This window comes from Seriola dumerili, unplaced genomic scaffold, assembly GCF_002260705.1.
Source record: "Seriola dumerili isolate Sdu_G_001 unplaced genomic scaffold, Sdu_1.0 BDQW01000011.1, whole genome shotgun sequence".
NCBI classification, from domain to species: Eukaryota; Metazoa; Chordata; class Actinopteri; order Carangiformes; family Carangidae; genus Seriola; species Seriola dumerili.
In genome coordinates this window covers 581149-596562 of record NW_019174266.1, presented here as the reverse complement: position 1 = coordinate 596562, position 15414 = coordinate 581149, and the positions used below count along the sequence as shown (strand labels likewise).

The following is a 15414-nucleotide window of genomic DNA, read 5'->3' as shown; positions in this document are numbered from 1 at the left end:
AGTATATTTTGGTGGCACACAAAAGTGAGTCAAAAACATCAAACTTCATGATTGTTTTTGCGCAATGAAAGGCGTGTTTTGCCCTTTTCCCTAATTTCCATTTTCAACTCGACAATTTACTGAAGAAAGGAGATAAGAAAAGATAAATTTGTGTTTGTTTTGAAAAGGTGATGGACGGCCAGTGAAGTAAGAGAATTTGCACGTCTGAGTGAGAGTGAAGAGACAGAAATTTTGAGCAAGAAAGACCAGGAGAGAGAGAGAGAGAGAGAGAGAGAGAGAGGAATCAGAAGAGGAAATGAAATGAGAAGACGGTGAGAAACACAGATAAAAGCAATAATGTGACCAAAAAAAAACAAAAAACAACCAGATTTCACCCAGAGAATCCAGCCAATAAAAGACAATATGAAAACCATCCATGGTGACCAACTGGGACAAACCAGTGGTTACAGTGGAGTGGTGATGACAGATACAAAACAGCAGATCTTTTCAGATATATAGGTAAATACTTGCACAATAAAAGCGCCTGTGGCAAAATAAAAGCCTTAATTGTGACTCTTGATTCATAAATAAATGTCAGGTGAGCTGAAATAATACAACCAACCAAAGGTAAATAAATCGGTCACTTATTAGGACCGATTTATTTTTGTTATCCAGTGTTAAATGCAAGTATTTTCGGTGGCTCTCACATCAGCAGCATTCTGCTTTGGCATCGCAGTCTTCAGATAATCAGTTCAACCATCCTCCGTGACATTTTCTCCATTCACAGATATCAATATTGCGTACTTGTTTCCAAATATACAACTGCTAAACTGAGGCTTTGCACACTCCTACACACCGGCCTCTCAGTCACACATCCGCACACGGGGAGAGAGCTCGCTAATCACATACGGCTAACGAACCGGCTCTGATTCAAGGCATATTTAAAACTTAATGGGTAGATGAGTACGGTTTTAAATGTGTAAAAAAACATGAAGTAAAGTTTGAACAGAACATATAAGGAAAGTTCTGGGATAAAAGTTTTAACTTGACAGATAAAAACAGCTTCAGTGTGTGTGTGTGTGTGTGTGTGTGTGTGTGTGTGTATGTATGTTGAGCTTGGCTACCTGAAAAAGTCCTTGATACTCATCTGTAAAACAACTAAATTATTGTTATTAAAAGTGTTAAAAGTGATGTTGGACTCAAGTGATGTCCCTGTATCGTTTAAAATCATTTATATTACAAGGATTTCATCCATTGTTCCAATTTGTGAGTCTTACTATGGATGAGAAGTGTTTGAAACATTAACTTCTTCTGTTAGTCGTTCAAACAAGAGTCTAAAATAACGTGTAAACTTAATTAATTTCTTAATTATTTCAATTTGCAGAAGTTCCAGAATTACTGTGGAACAACAATTCATTACAATCTATCAACATCGATGCCTATAAGCAAACCGAATGATCACACAGTTTCCATGTTTGCTAAGATGTGAAGGGATGTTTCCATGAATCAGAACCAGATTCTAGTGTTAAATAATCAGGTAAGAAGGGGGCAAGTTAGTTTCTACCAGTGTTACTAAAGGTTTTGCTTGGATAGCGTCTAGCATCTGATTTTACCTCCAACAGCTAGAGCATGCAAAGAAAACAGGAAACAAGAAAAACATTTGTTCATGTTAGTGCACGACAAATCCAAATTCAAATGCTGCCACACTCATGTACAATACATACAACCGTGTTGAAGAAGGAAACCCCTACTCTTCACACTGCTGAGAGAGAAGTTTTATATTCATAAACAAGAGTGCAACGAGTCACGGGAACAAACATCAGGAGGTCGGCTAGGCAGGAGAACCTGGGCTCCAGAAATCTCTCTGCAAAATGCTAAAATGTGCCGGTGTTTTGTTTTTTTTTGGCGACCGGCTGCCGCAGTGTAGAAGAACGAGGAAACGTTACAGTGATCGAATCCAAGAGGAATCAGACATGCAGTACCTGTTTCAGGTGTTTCTTAAGCTCGCCTGCTTCAGGCTCTGGAAGAGGTGGTAGCAGCTCTGCATTGGTGGGTGCTATAACCTGCGGGCAAACAACAGTCCTCTAAGTTCATTTCAGAAATGATTTGAGAATAGAAAGGGCGAGAAAAAAAAAACCAACTAAACATTTACGCCCAGACGTCCAGACGTCCCTCCAATAGTAGATATTATCTGCCAGCTTTACTCGGCCACAATGAAAACAGACACAACAAGAGCAGGAGGAAGCAGGAGGACACCGTGTCGATGCACCGACCTTGCTGCTGTCAAGGTCCACAAGCCACAAGTCGTCTGGCATTTTGAAATCAGATTTGTAGAGAAAGAAACTGGCTGGTACACCTATGATGTAGGGAGTGGGGGCGAGGAGGAGCTGCGGAGAGGAGAGGAATACCCATCAGTCACCATTTGATGGACAGCAACTGCAATTACACCCGAAGAAACCTTCCACGTACTTGAAATATATTTATAATAAATGATGGATTTTACCTGCTCAGCCGAGGCCATGCATGTTGGCAGTAAAGGGATGACGGGGAACATGTACTCCAGAGGGTAGATCATGGCCACGAAGGCCATGACGCTCATAGACAAGGCGTTGTAATCTCTGGACTGAAGAATGACCTGAGGGGAAAAACAAAACATCACTTTTATTTTCCTGTGTATTTCAATACAAACAGTCGTGTTATGTTACACTGTCATATTTAAATAGACACTGTGACTTCGTTGACTTATTATTATAGATTTGATCTGCACATATTTCCTCTTTTTCCTCTTATTTCTAAGGTACGAACAGACATTTCGTAGCAGATTAGCTTTTATGATAAATTAATTTGTCAGTGACTGTGAAAGCTCCCAGGCAGCACTTAGTTCAGCCTGACTGAAATTAATGATGTGTTGAATTCATCTTTAAAAAAAAATAAAAAAATAAAAAAATAAAACTAAATGGATGAATACAAGATGGCAGCGTCTCGTACAGGTCGACTGCACATAGATGCACCTTTCTGATACTGTACGCTGCGGCACGACACAGACGACTGGATATAAAATGTTTGGATGGGAGGATTTCGTTATCCAACACTGTAGACCTTCAGCAGCGAGTCTGAAGCCGTGAAGCTTAGGTTTGATTTGAAGCTGTTGCCGATGGAGCTTTCGTATCAGTGTCACTGTAAAACAAGAGCGACGACAGAACACTACACCAGCGCCAGCCAAACACGGGCTCCCGTTACATCCCTACTCAAGCTACTGGTGTTAGAAATGGGACAGACAGAGATGAAGTGTCTCTCCTTTCATACGGTGCACTATTTTTACCCATCATCCTTTGTTCAGTGCAGTCAAATGGCTTGAATGAGCCTGCTTCTTACAGGAAATGCCTGATGAAGGTCACATTTTTAAGAAGGGCCTTTGTCCAGGCAGGGACACACAGCTGCACCCCAGAGGAAACCACTGGCCAATCACAACGTACTAAATATAGCTCAGTGGGCCCTTTCTCCTTGAAACAATCAGTCTAGTCTTCATTAAAATCCCAAAGGTGGTTTGGTTGCAGCTTGAAGCCGAGCGCACGTCTCATGTTCCTTCTCTGTAAAGATCAGCAGAGAAAACAAAGAGCTACGATTGATTAGAGAGTTTGCGTCCTGAGCTGTACATGTCCTTTACCTTGTGCTCCAGCAGGACGCAGCTGAGGACCTGCAGACAGGCGTCCACACCCAGCAGCTCCAAGGGCAGGTGCAGGGGGAAGTCGACCATGGAGAAGCGGGAGTTGTCAGGCAGGGCGAAGGTGAGTGACCGTTTGAGTTCGTGGGGCAACACTTCCACATCCACGCGTCTCTGACCGGCCAGTGGTACCGGTGAGCGCAGCAGCCGGTACACCCAGGATTCAATCTCACGCAGGTCGGCCAGCAGCTGGCTGCCTTTCTCCTCCACCGACAGCGCACCGGTGAACACGCGCCACATGGTGTCCCTGCGCAGGACGGAGAAACAAAGTATATATTCAGAACTCTGCGTATACGACAGTGTAACACCCCTTTAAGTTTCCTAACCCCAATGTGATGCAACAACCCACCACCAAGAGATATTAATGTCTCAACAAAGAAGATAAATTCTCAAATCTGAGATAAAAATCTGTCCGTGTCTCTTGTTTTGAAGGACAGCTCAGTCCCTACCTGTGATAACAGGGTCCTATCATCTGATTTTTACCTACAACAGCTGAAGCTCTATGTTAATGCACTAGACCCCACTAACCCCCTGTCTACAAAAGTGAAAAGAAAATGTTTAAATCTGATAATCTATAATCAGAACGTGTCTGACAAAGTTTGATGAAGTTAAAGACAGAAAAAAGAGCAACTACAGAAATAAAAACAACACTGCACATTATGTAACAGCACGATCACACAGTGACTCTTAGCTATAGGACAAAATGTGGCTAATTTCTCGCTGACATGTAAAACATCATGAGCTTCACTGAGACGTGTGTTGGTGTCATTCAACTGTAATTTTCAGGTTGAAAAAACGACGTCATTCGCTCGTTTGATCGCTGAGCGAACACCCAGCGAAATCACTAATATGACGAGCAAATGAGAGCGAAGCACAGGGGAGGCTCTAGAGCAATTAGGAAATATTGATGTGAACCCCTCCGCTCTACACACACACATGGTGCCGTTAAAAGCCGTTCCAGAGTGTATGCTCGGTGCATGTGTGGCAAGACGGGAGATAAATCATTAGTCCTTTGGAGCCCTCCCACCAACTGCAGCTGCTACCCAAAGGCAGCCAGAGACCTCAATCTGTCAGAGCCACCATAACACAAAGCGCTCCAAGCCCTTACGCAATGGCTCGCCTTCTTTTCTGTCATTAACATAACGCCTTTCAACAAAGCAAGTCTGGAAAAAGAAGAAAAAAAAAATATATAGATTCTCAGGTCTGTTCAGAGAAACCAGACTGCACTGATGACATGTGGATCCACTGCTGCCTTTCACCAGAGAGAGAGAGAGAGAGAGAGAGAGAGAGAGAAAGCAAAGGTACGAGATTAACTGGCTGCAATTAGACATTCCCACAAATCCCCTTGTAGTGGTTGGTGGTGGTTGGCGGTGGTGGGTGGGGGGGGGGGGGCTGCCTGGCTATTAATAGATGACTGTGGAGGAAACATGTGAACACCAACAATCATACCGGGCCTGAGCCGGTGTTAAGTGACAGGCTAATTAACACTTTGTCTCAGCAAAACTGCAATCTATTGTGTCACCCGTGGCAACAAAATTACCCGAAGAGCGCCGCAAAAATACTGACACACTACAACACAGCGTCACAACAAACCACAGTGCACAGCTGCGGCTTGAATAAAATATGAATCCGTCACCCCTGGTGCTTCATTAAGAAAAATTAACTGACGATGTTGTCAACTCTCAGCTTCAAGTGTAACAGGTGAAATGCCGTGATCAGGTTTAACACGCAGCTCCTGGTTTAGCTTTGTGACGTCAACCGTATAAACAAGTATAAACCTGCACGATTACATATCATTCATCATTCTGAAAAAACCGCCTCTGTACTTCTGCTGAACACGTCCGGCTGAATGAAATAATATTTGCCGCAACACACATCAAGCAAAACAAGACAAATGAAATGGACTGTGAATATTTTTGTTGCCGTTATTTATCATTAAGGTGGAGCGCCAAGGCATGAAGCGCACGCCGCGAAAAACAGCCGTGACACAAGCCGCAGATGGCTCTGCAACACTGCACCGTGCCACAGACAAAGCCTCTTGTATTAATAATTCATTAATTAATTAATTTCGAAACACAAACATACACATAACAGTTGGGCAATGAGAGAAGCAGATGGGGAATCAGCAGCAGCAGCAAAAAAAAATACTGTGAAAGCCACAAATTTTCATTTTTCAAGCCTTGAAATGTTTAATTTACTGTATCAACTCTGCGTCTGTGCAATAATAAACATGAGCGCCATTCAACAGCTGACAGGTGATGAAGGCAGGTTATTTTCTGGTGTGTTAAGCTTTGCTCTTGATGTGCACGTACAGATTTATTATTGTTTAAACACTGATGGAGTGACAGTAAATGCGATGGGTTCGTTACTCACACGTTCGGCCTCAGGCTGGCCGAACAAAGGAGGTCACAGTGTCAGAAACAATGAGCGTTCGTCATCTGACGAGCATGAATGAGCTCAGCACAATGAACAACTAGATCTTAGTTACTTGTAGTGAACCAAGCCTGTTTTGATCGTGGCCCTGGTCCATATTGTTCATGTGCTGGGAGCCTGGCTCCGTCCACACGACCCCGCAGTCTCAGAGCTTTGGAAACGCTGCTGGACCCGTTTTGTTTTGAAACCTCCGTGGTTGCGTTGTCGTCTGGACGAGCGAAAACAGTGACCTTTTGGAAACGAAGACGTAGACACCCACGCTCGCTCCTGATTGGGTCTCATTAATGTGATTAACGGATTACAGGCGTTACTGACCTTGTCGTCTTTGCTAGCAGCTGTTGTTCAGTTAAATTCTGCTTTTTAACGCTACAACTGTCTTGACAATCTGCTTCCTGTTTACACCGGCTCGCACATGCCCAGTGCACATGATCGCTCAGGTATGTTTGTGTTTTCAGGTGTGATTTTATGGCTGGAGTTTGTTTCTGTTTACTGCTAAATAATAACACAAATATATAATAATATAACAATAGGAAGATAAAAATGTAGACGTGTGGCTGTAACGTCATGTTTTAATATCCACCAAACTTTGGGCGGGAAACACACAAGAGCTGTATGTAATCTGAAGCCTCACCTCTGGGTGGCGCGAGGGAGCCCGGCCCGCTGCGTTAGCCTCTGACTGCAACAGTCCACCAGCCTCTTGAGAATATACAAGCATTCCCTGAAGGTGGAGAAAAACGGGTAGTGGCTGAGTATGCACAGCGAGGTCAGCGTGCTGTTGCGGTTCCTGGCCGCCATCTTGGCAGCGCTCCGTCTGTGCTGAGGGGATTTGCCGGCATTCAGCTCGGCGCCCGGCTTTCCGCTCTCTTCTCCCGAGGCAGGCGGAGGTGCTGACTCGGCATTGCTGGGTGGAGGTAACGTGGAGGCCGGGCCTCCGCCGCTGCCGTCGGACCCTTCGCTCGCGGTGTCCGCCGCCTGTCCCGCCGACTCTGTGTGACTGTTCTTGTCCCCACGAGTGCGGTGATGACCTCGCTGGAAAGAGCGGTAGAAGTTGACGCAGATTCCGTAGCGGGTGATTCCTGAGTCCTTGTCGGTCAGCGTGAAAACGAATGAGGAGTCGTCACGGAGGCTCACCCTGCGCTGGCGTATACTCAGGCAGCCCTCTGGTTGGCAGAAAAACACCACGTCTGGTGGGAGCGGGAAGTCGTGGTGATCCTCCAGCGGGTAGCGGCGGAGGAGCTGAGGTGTCTGGGCCACACTGTCACTACTTGGTTGCCTGGAGGGAAGATGGACAAACGTTTTGTTTTTAAAGCAGCAGCATATGTTTTAGTGCTGTACCATCATTAGCTGTGGTTTTAATATCTGATCTCTGATGTCATCTATTTCCCCCACGAGTTTATGAAATCCCTTTATTCAAGTCACCATGGTCTTTTTTGTTTTTTTTTTACCGTTGCATGTTGCAGAATCATGGCATCAAACGTGCAACAAGGAGGAGTCATGAGGAAATAACTGTCTAAAGCATGGCTTCATTTCATGAAGAAAGACAAGGACAGTGCTGGTTGTAATGTCTGTAAAATGGTCATTTCATGAAAGGATGGAAACATCCTTCTATGCGTTATCGGCTTGAAGGATCACTTCAGAGACAGACCATTTGTTAGAGAGTAAGATCTTTTCTCTTTCACCAGAAACAGCTGCTTCATTGCTTCCAGACTTCAGCTGCTGGATCACCACTTGATCAGGAATTGGTTAAGATTTGGGCCAATTAGCAGAAACAACATTGTCACTGGCATCGATAAAATCTTCTCAATTCCCATCCCTACTCAGCTGTGAATTAATAATCTGAAATGGTCATTACCTGATGAGCGAAGCATTTCATAAAAGCCCTGATAGTAGAGCCACATTTCTGACTATATTTAGCTTTTAAAATGCAAGAACTGGTTTGGATAATCTGGTCAGAGTTAAGTACACAAGTAACCCCCTCATACCACAACAACCCTGAACCTGACCTGAAGCGTCACACTTAAATCTCTAAATGTTCCAGCCGAGATACTCGGTGGCGAACTCTAAAAACAGTGGCAGCCCAGACAGTTCTCTACTTTCACTGGGTTCATGTGAATCATCCTTTTCCCCTGCAGCTACTTCTGCTTGAAACAATGTGCCGCTATGCTTCATTATGCATCAATTCCAAAGCAAAAACCAGGAAGAGTTTAATAAGTTATGAGAGCGTTCATAAAAGATAATAAACTCTTAAAAGCCATCCAATGTCAGGACTGGGGTTTCCCAAAAAGAAACTCACGGCGAGCGATTACGGTGCGTGCAGACGAACCAAAATATGTCGAGGGTAAAGTGTTAATGAGTTGCTGCAGGGCGCCAGTAGAAGAAGATATAACAGCAGCCCAGTTTGTAAGAGACACCACAAGACAGTTTACACATGCTTCGAGCCTCTGACTTTAATCAGGGCAACCATGATCTTCTCCTCTGTCTTTAGAGCCGTAAACAGTCAATTAGCACAATACTGAGGTGTGAGTCATGTTAGAGGTAAGATGTCAAAATGAATATTCTTTAAACCAACAACAACTACTTCTTACCTTGCTCCAACTACTACCAAGTAGTCAAGAAGGCGGGGGCACATTTTCTTTTTCTCCATCTTGGATTGACCACGTCCCGTATGTCACGGCATCCAGGATATATGTTCTTCAGTCAGCGGTGCCTTTCCATCACAGCTGGGAAAGTCGAAGCGTGAAGTTGAAACGCAGCGCCTGGCTTATCATTTTTGACGGTTCAAAAGTAAAAGACTTCGTTAGACCTGCAACACACAAAGAAGAAGAAGGTGAGATAAGCATTACGGTAAAAACCAGTGAGCAACAATGTGGATGCTTTATGAAGTCACCTGGTCCACACCACATTTCTCACAGCTGCAAAATTGGGCTAACGATGGCATCATTATCTACAGTCTTTGACCTTTATTTCTTTTAAATGTCAAGGACTATAAGACCATGAAGAAGTTGTGTGCACCCATAAGTCCACTCAGGTTTGCAGTACTCTCCATTCTCCCTGTACATCTCCTCTCACCTTCTACTTCAGTCACAATGAAGCTTTAAGTCCTTTTTAAGTTTTAAAAGGAACTTAAACAGCAGTTGCCTCTAAAATATTTTTAAATTTGTGTTTCCTGAAAGGCTGGAGTCCTACGAACTGGTTACTCTACTGAGCCACTATTGTTAGTATTATTTTTTGCTCATATTTGTTTATGTACCATTTATTGCTAATTGTGTATCCTGCCTATTGAAATGATATTTGGACTGATGGGACAGATGTTCTGGACCATTTAGTTATTCCTTTTGGGGTTTTATGTATTAGGATTTAGGTATTTTACGGTTGAAATTATATTTTGTACATCGTCCATTTTCACCCATTATTACTATTATGCTTGTATATTTGTATTTTATTCTTTTATTTCTAATTTGTGTGTGAAATAAAGGAAATGAATGAATGGAGTGAATGAATGAAGCCTCTCTACCCGACATGACAGCAAGAGTTCACATACTGGTAAGTTCAGAGAGCCATGACATTACTGATGAGACGAGATTATATGAATTCGAGTTCATTGTTTGTGAGAAATCTTTATCTGGGTAGGAAAAAAAAACAAAAAAAAAACCCTCAAACACGACAGAATTAATGTTCTGAGACGTTTTCTTTCTTCTTGTTCCAAGATGCTATCAAACGCCATTGCTGCAAATGTCACTGCAATGTCACGTCCACATTTACTCTGCAGGACATGAAAGACGTTAACAAAGATGTCACGTTGACGTTCAAACATTCATATTTTACAGTGCGTTCGTCTCGTACCAGACACGGTACATGACAGACGATAAGAGAGAGCAGCAGCACGAAAGACGTCGGCCGTGACTTACATCAGCGTCTCCACTGTACAACAATGTTAAATACATTTTAGCCCAAATATTAAAAAGGCTGTAAAAGCACACGTCTAAACAAAGTGGACTCAAAAATGCTCAAAACTCTCTGACAGTGCTGCGACTGCTTTAACGTTCTGCTATGAGCATCAGGTCGGCTGCTTGTTTTCGTTGGGAGGATAAAGCTTTTTCAGTAGAGGCTAGCTAATATAGTAAGCAGCTTAGGGGGCCTTGGTGGGACAAGCACCCTTCTTTGCTTGCACTATGGCCTGTGACTGACAGGAAACTACAGCAGCTCTGCAGATGGCTGCTCAGCAGCGTGGAGCCACTTACAGCTCCGGTCTAGCGTCTTCTCACAGTCAAGATGCTGTAATCGTCAAATTAGCGAGTTGAAAGAGCAGGTGAAGATTTCTTCTGTGGCGACATAAAGTAAAAGTACATCTGCTGTGAGCGAGTGCAACAGCAATTTCCTGACATAACAACCGAGTATAATAAGGAAGCATTCAGCCGTTTCAGAGACAGGACACTGCAAGCGAGCAGACTGTGCTCAAGTCAAACAAAGCTAAACCAACAACACCGGTGTTTAATCATCTCACAGAGATAGTGATCTGGATGTCACTCCTGTAAAGGTGACGAGGCTGCATGAGCCGCTCCATCTAAACACAAACAAACAAACAAACAAACCAGGAGAGGGAACGGATTATGCTAAGTTGAACTTCATACTTCAGCCTAAAACTATTTGCAGAGACTCTTGTTATTTTCGTTTTTCCTGCAGAAATGTCATCTCATACGTTACTTGCCCCTCCCCCACACAAGGAGGTGAAGGTGAGGATAACACTAAATTACATCTACAGTGATACGACTGGCAGAGACAGAGAATAACAATCATCTCAGAGAAGATCTCGTGGCTGAGGCGAAGTCTGGTTTATCAGGACCCTGGTCTGAGGAGAATTCAGTGTCTCTGTAAACGTCCACGACAGATCGATTGTTAAACATCGTTACAAAACGGCGACTCACACTTTGAGTCTGAGGGGATGAACACCAAAACACTGACCGCTATCTCCTGATTCTTTAGACTAAAGACACTATTATATTGTACTTCATACACTATATTTAGATCATACAAACACATTATAATATCAGTCACAATGACTCAGGGCAAGAAAGTCTACAGTGACAGGATCTACTTTTACCAGCGTGTCATGCCACGGCAAACAGCCTTTACTCCAACGCCAACAAATGCCACATGAGTCTGTGCAAACTCCACCCTGAAACACAAACACTCTGAGCCCGGGGCAGTTTTACACCGTCTCTTCAGGGCTGTTATCCCTGCACTGATAAGCTAATGGATCTATAATTTAGCCAGCAGTTCGTGCTACTCAAGCATTCCTACTGGAAAACCTGAGGGGAACCTGAGGGGAAAAGGACCAGGCTTTTAAACTGGAAAATGTGTCACACATTTAAAAACGACCACATCTCTATCACCTGCAAACAAGTGAAGAAAAACAAGATCAACTCTTTCAATACTTAATGCTTTGGCTTTAAGCTAAATTTTATTTAGTTATTTGTTAATTTATTCAATAAAAAAGCCACAGCTCATTAAAAACAAAGATTTAAAAGGTTCATAATGATCTTGGCATAAAAACCAGTGTAATAAACAGCTATTAACACTGGCATTCACGTTTACACTTTGCATGACCCATGACCCCACCCCTCCCACGCATCAGACATGTGAGCTCACAAACACAAAGACAACAACAGCACACGACAAATAAGCTGCATTTAAGTCACGAGCGGGACACTAGTCACACACACAGGCCGTCATGAACCCCCGCCGCCACGGCCACGGAACAGCCAGCATGAGACGCAGCTGTGTCCAGTGGACATTAGGACATCAGGGGTGACTTTATCACAGAGGGCTTCAGATGCATTATGGGTCTAATTATATCTATTAGCTCTACTTTTGAGTAGAGAAGCCATTTGCAAATGGACATAAGACAAATTTCAACTGGACTAATCTTGATGGAGCATGACGGTAAATGGTCAGAAATGTACTTAATTATCTAATATATCTAAAATAAAGAACATTCATTGACACATTAGTTAAGTCAGTGTAATGCAGAATATTCATCATGTTCTTCGTGTTTGGGAAGGAAAGAGGCTGGGCCGTGTTTGACAGGGTTAACGTAAGGAGGAATGAGTAGACCCCGCACTACACAGTGGGCTGAGACGTGTCTTAAGCTTAATGTCAGCCCTCATCACACTTGGTAAAATTATTCAAATGCACTGTAAGCCTGACAGCCTCCTGCTGCCTCCTGCACGTCGATGAACGAGAAGACCCAACTAAACTGTCACTTCACATTAATGAGTATATCTGTCCCGACGTGTGGGAAAACCTCCATTTTTAAAAGCTTGTTGCTCACACAATTTAACACAAATAAGACAACTCTGAGTTCAAACTTCCTCACAGCAACGGCTTATTACAGGGAGGAACAGAGAAAATAATATAATATAAAATGATATAATATAATATAATACACTGAGGGCTGGGGCCCATACAGAGAACAGATCTAACCGTCTTTATCTTAGTAAACCATCAGCACGATGATTCAACATTCAGGACTGGCAACATGACTGCTTCCTGGTCCAAAGCCAAAACGGCTATTTCATGAAGCAGCAGAAGTAGAAGCAGAGCTGAAGGCAGACTCATCCAGCACTAAGATAGAGGACGGACCACAGCATTATTTTTAGATGAGGATGGAAGAACTACACCACTTCACTGATTACTGTATTTAATGAGTGAGCATGGTATTGAACCTCGTTTCTCTCCCTCTAAATAATAATAATAAAAGAAACGTTAGATAAAAAGAACCATCACAACAGCGTATAATCTTCAAAGGCAAGATAATGATGTAGGTTACAACAGATGAATCTGGTCAGAGTGGTCTGCAGGCGGCACTCACTGGTTATGTAAGCGCAGAGAGGAGATAGATATGATTCACAGGCCTCCAACATGGACAGCATTTCTTGCCAGTCCCAGTGAACAGCAGTAACTAGCGATGGAGGAGGCTCATTTGAATTAGTCTTAGCTGAGTGAGGACGATGATGAAACGAGAGGGGTGGAGGGGATGAAGGGTGGATAAAGAAAGTATTGATCACTGCATTCTCACTTTTAGATTACACTCTTTCCTCTAGCACAAAATGAGAGCTGGGACCTCATCAGGCCGACACAGACAAAGTACCATCCTCTCCTCTCTTTATTTATTCATTTCTGAGACCTTGTCTAGTCTGTGCCCCCCCATTTTTGGTTGCAAAATTCTCATAACCAAAATACCTAGTGTTATGTTCTCTGTTTGTCTATACGAAAATAAATTCACAAGTTCAAATTTGCATTATATAGGTTCGCTTTTCACGGGCGGTGGCTGGGTGCAGCAGCGTGGTGACAGGTTGCATTTGGGTCATGAGCCATCATGCAAGATGTCACGTTGAATTGAGGATGGCAAGCTTTTACTTTTCCTTGAGTAACAGGGAGGCAGCTCAGCGTGCGTCACCTAACGATGATGACATGCAAACCTTGTTTCTTTTTTTATTTTAAAAATAAATCATATATCAGTAGCTTTGTTTTAAAATATCCCCCACATCCATCTGCATTTTTAGAAATCACAGAAGAAATCCTCACACACTGTTATGACACAGCAGTGGATGATGTATTAGTCCTATGTGAGCATTTGTCATTGTTTGAGTTATTTTTACATATTTTGTGCTGAGGCTTTGACATCCAAGTCAAATTTTACTTCAGGATCAATGAGGGCTCCTCCAAATAAACCCACTTTCTGTCAAATCTGATTCGTGAGATGATTCACAGGAAAGCACAGAAGAAAGTTCTGGTAAACAAATATGTACTCAGCTTTTCTTTTTTGTAGTGAAATATTTCTATAGTTTTGCCAATTTGTGTATTTACACGGTTACTGAAACAAAACCAAGTTTATAAGGGAAATCACTCTTATTTAAGTGCCAACAACTTACAGACACCTGAAGGGCTCACAAGCCAAAACGGTTGGGATGGACTGGTGTAATCTTTAACAATGCATTGTATTTTGTAAGATTATTATATCTTAAGTCTTGATCAGCAAAGTAAGATTTGCCAGATAAATGTAGTGGAGTCAAAAGTACATATTTTAATGTGACATACATTAACTGTTAAGTAGGGTGACCAGATGTCCCCATTTTCTGGGAACAGTACGTGTTTTTGGTGGCCTGTCCCCACTGGAGCTGTCCTCGGAAATGTCCCCATTATTAACATTTGTAATTAAAAACAGACGTCTAGCAATGAGCTTGTTTTGGCCAACAGAGGGGGGTGGCTGCTAGCTATAGGATCAAAATAGAGTTATCCAATCAGATTTTTTTGTTGTTGTCTCTAGGCAGAGAAAAGGTTGCCTGGCTCACTCATTGGTTAGGAGTTCATAACCAGGCAGTGCACTAACAAAAACAAACATTCTTCACACAAACTTCATGACTGCTTCAAAGGTAGGGAGTCATCATTTTATCAGCCAGGTCTTCAGGACAGTTTATTACATCACAACAGTTACCATGGTCAAAATACATGACCCCTTTTTTAAAAATTATTTCATAGGTGTCCATTGAATAATTTAATCATATATTAATATGATATTTAATCATATATTCACAGCTAAACTGTTAATGTCCCTGTTTTCATTTCAGATATCTGGTCACCTTACCTTAAAGTATCATAGAACAAAAATACTCAAGTATAAATACTTCAAAATTGAACTTAAACACAGTATTTGAGAAAATGTACTTCCACTCCTGCTGGTTTGACATTGAGTACAACAACACTACCTCAAAACGATGCTTCAGGCGTGACGAGTAATGAGGCCACAATGACACACGATTTCAACAGTAGGGGTGTCAGTTACACAGTAAAAAAAATCCCATATGAACCGAGCTTAGTTACGAGGTGTAGTGGGAATTTTACTACCTAACCAGCTCGGTTAACTGTGGAGATTAGCGTAACGACATACGGTGAGGCGAGGATAACATTCGCAGTAACAATGCAATAAATGAGATAAGGCGATGTTAACGTCTCCTGACATCCCATAGAGAGCTGGACGTGTAGCTTGTGACTGTGTTATCCTTTTATATATATATATATATATATGTATATTTAAGACAAGCTGCCAGGCCTCGGCTCGTCCTCCATGTTCAGCCCAATGATGCACCCTCGCACCTCCACTCAGCTAGCTTCGTGGTTTCTTACGCCACGGATGGATTAGCTAGCTAGCCGCCTAGCTAGCTAACAGTAGCTTGAGCGATTTGAGCTCATAAACGGCGAACTGTCAGATGTTAACA

General features: G+C 42.7%; 1 protein-coding gene across 9 annotated transcripts in view; it reads right to left on the bottom strand.

Annotated features, from left to right (window-relative positions):
- Window positions 1-15414, bottom strand: part of madd (MAP kinase activating death domain) — a 44844-nt gene that overhangs the window by 29015 nt on the left and 415 nt on the right. For 6 of the 9 annotated variants that reach the window (XM_022747674.1, XM_022747691.1, XM_022747704.1 and 3 more), the window contains exons 2-7: window positions 8722-8939; window positions 6768-7409; window positions 3647-3950; window positions 2483-2614; window positions 2253-2366; window positions 1962-2042 (exon numbers count right to left, since the gene is read on the bottom strand). In XM_022747674.1, the coding sequence (XP_022603395.1) occupies window positions 1962-2042; window positions 2253-2366; window positions 2483-2614; window positions 3647-3950; window positions 6768-7409; window positions 8722-8780 (1332 nt within the window). In that variant the 5' untranslated portion in view covers window positions 8781-8939. Of the gene's footprint in view, window positions 1-1592; window positions 1602-1961; window positions 2043-2252; window positions 2367-2482; window positions 2615-3646; window positions 3951-6767; window positions 7410-8721; window positions 8940-15414 lie in introns of all 9 variants that reach the window. The other 3 variants (XM_022747658.1, XM_022747665.1, XM_022747683.1) reach the window with 1 other exon arrangement.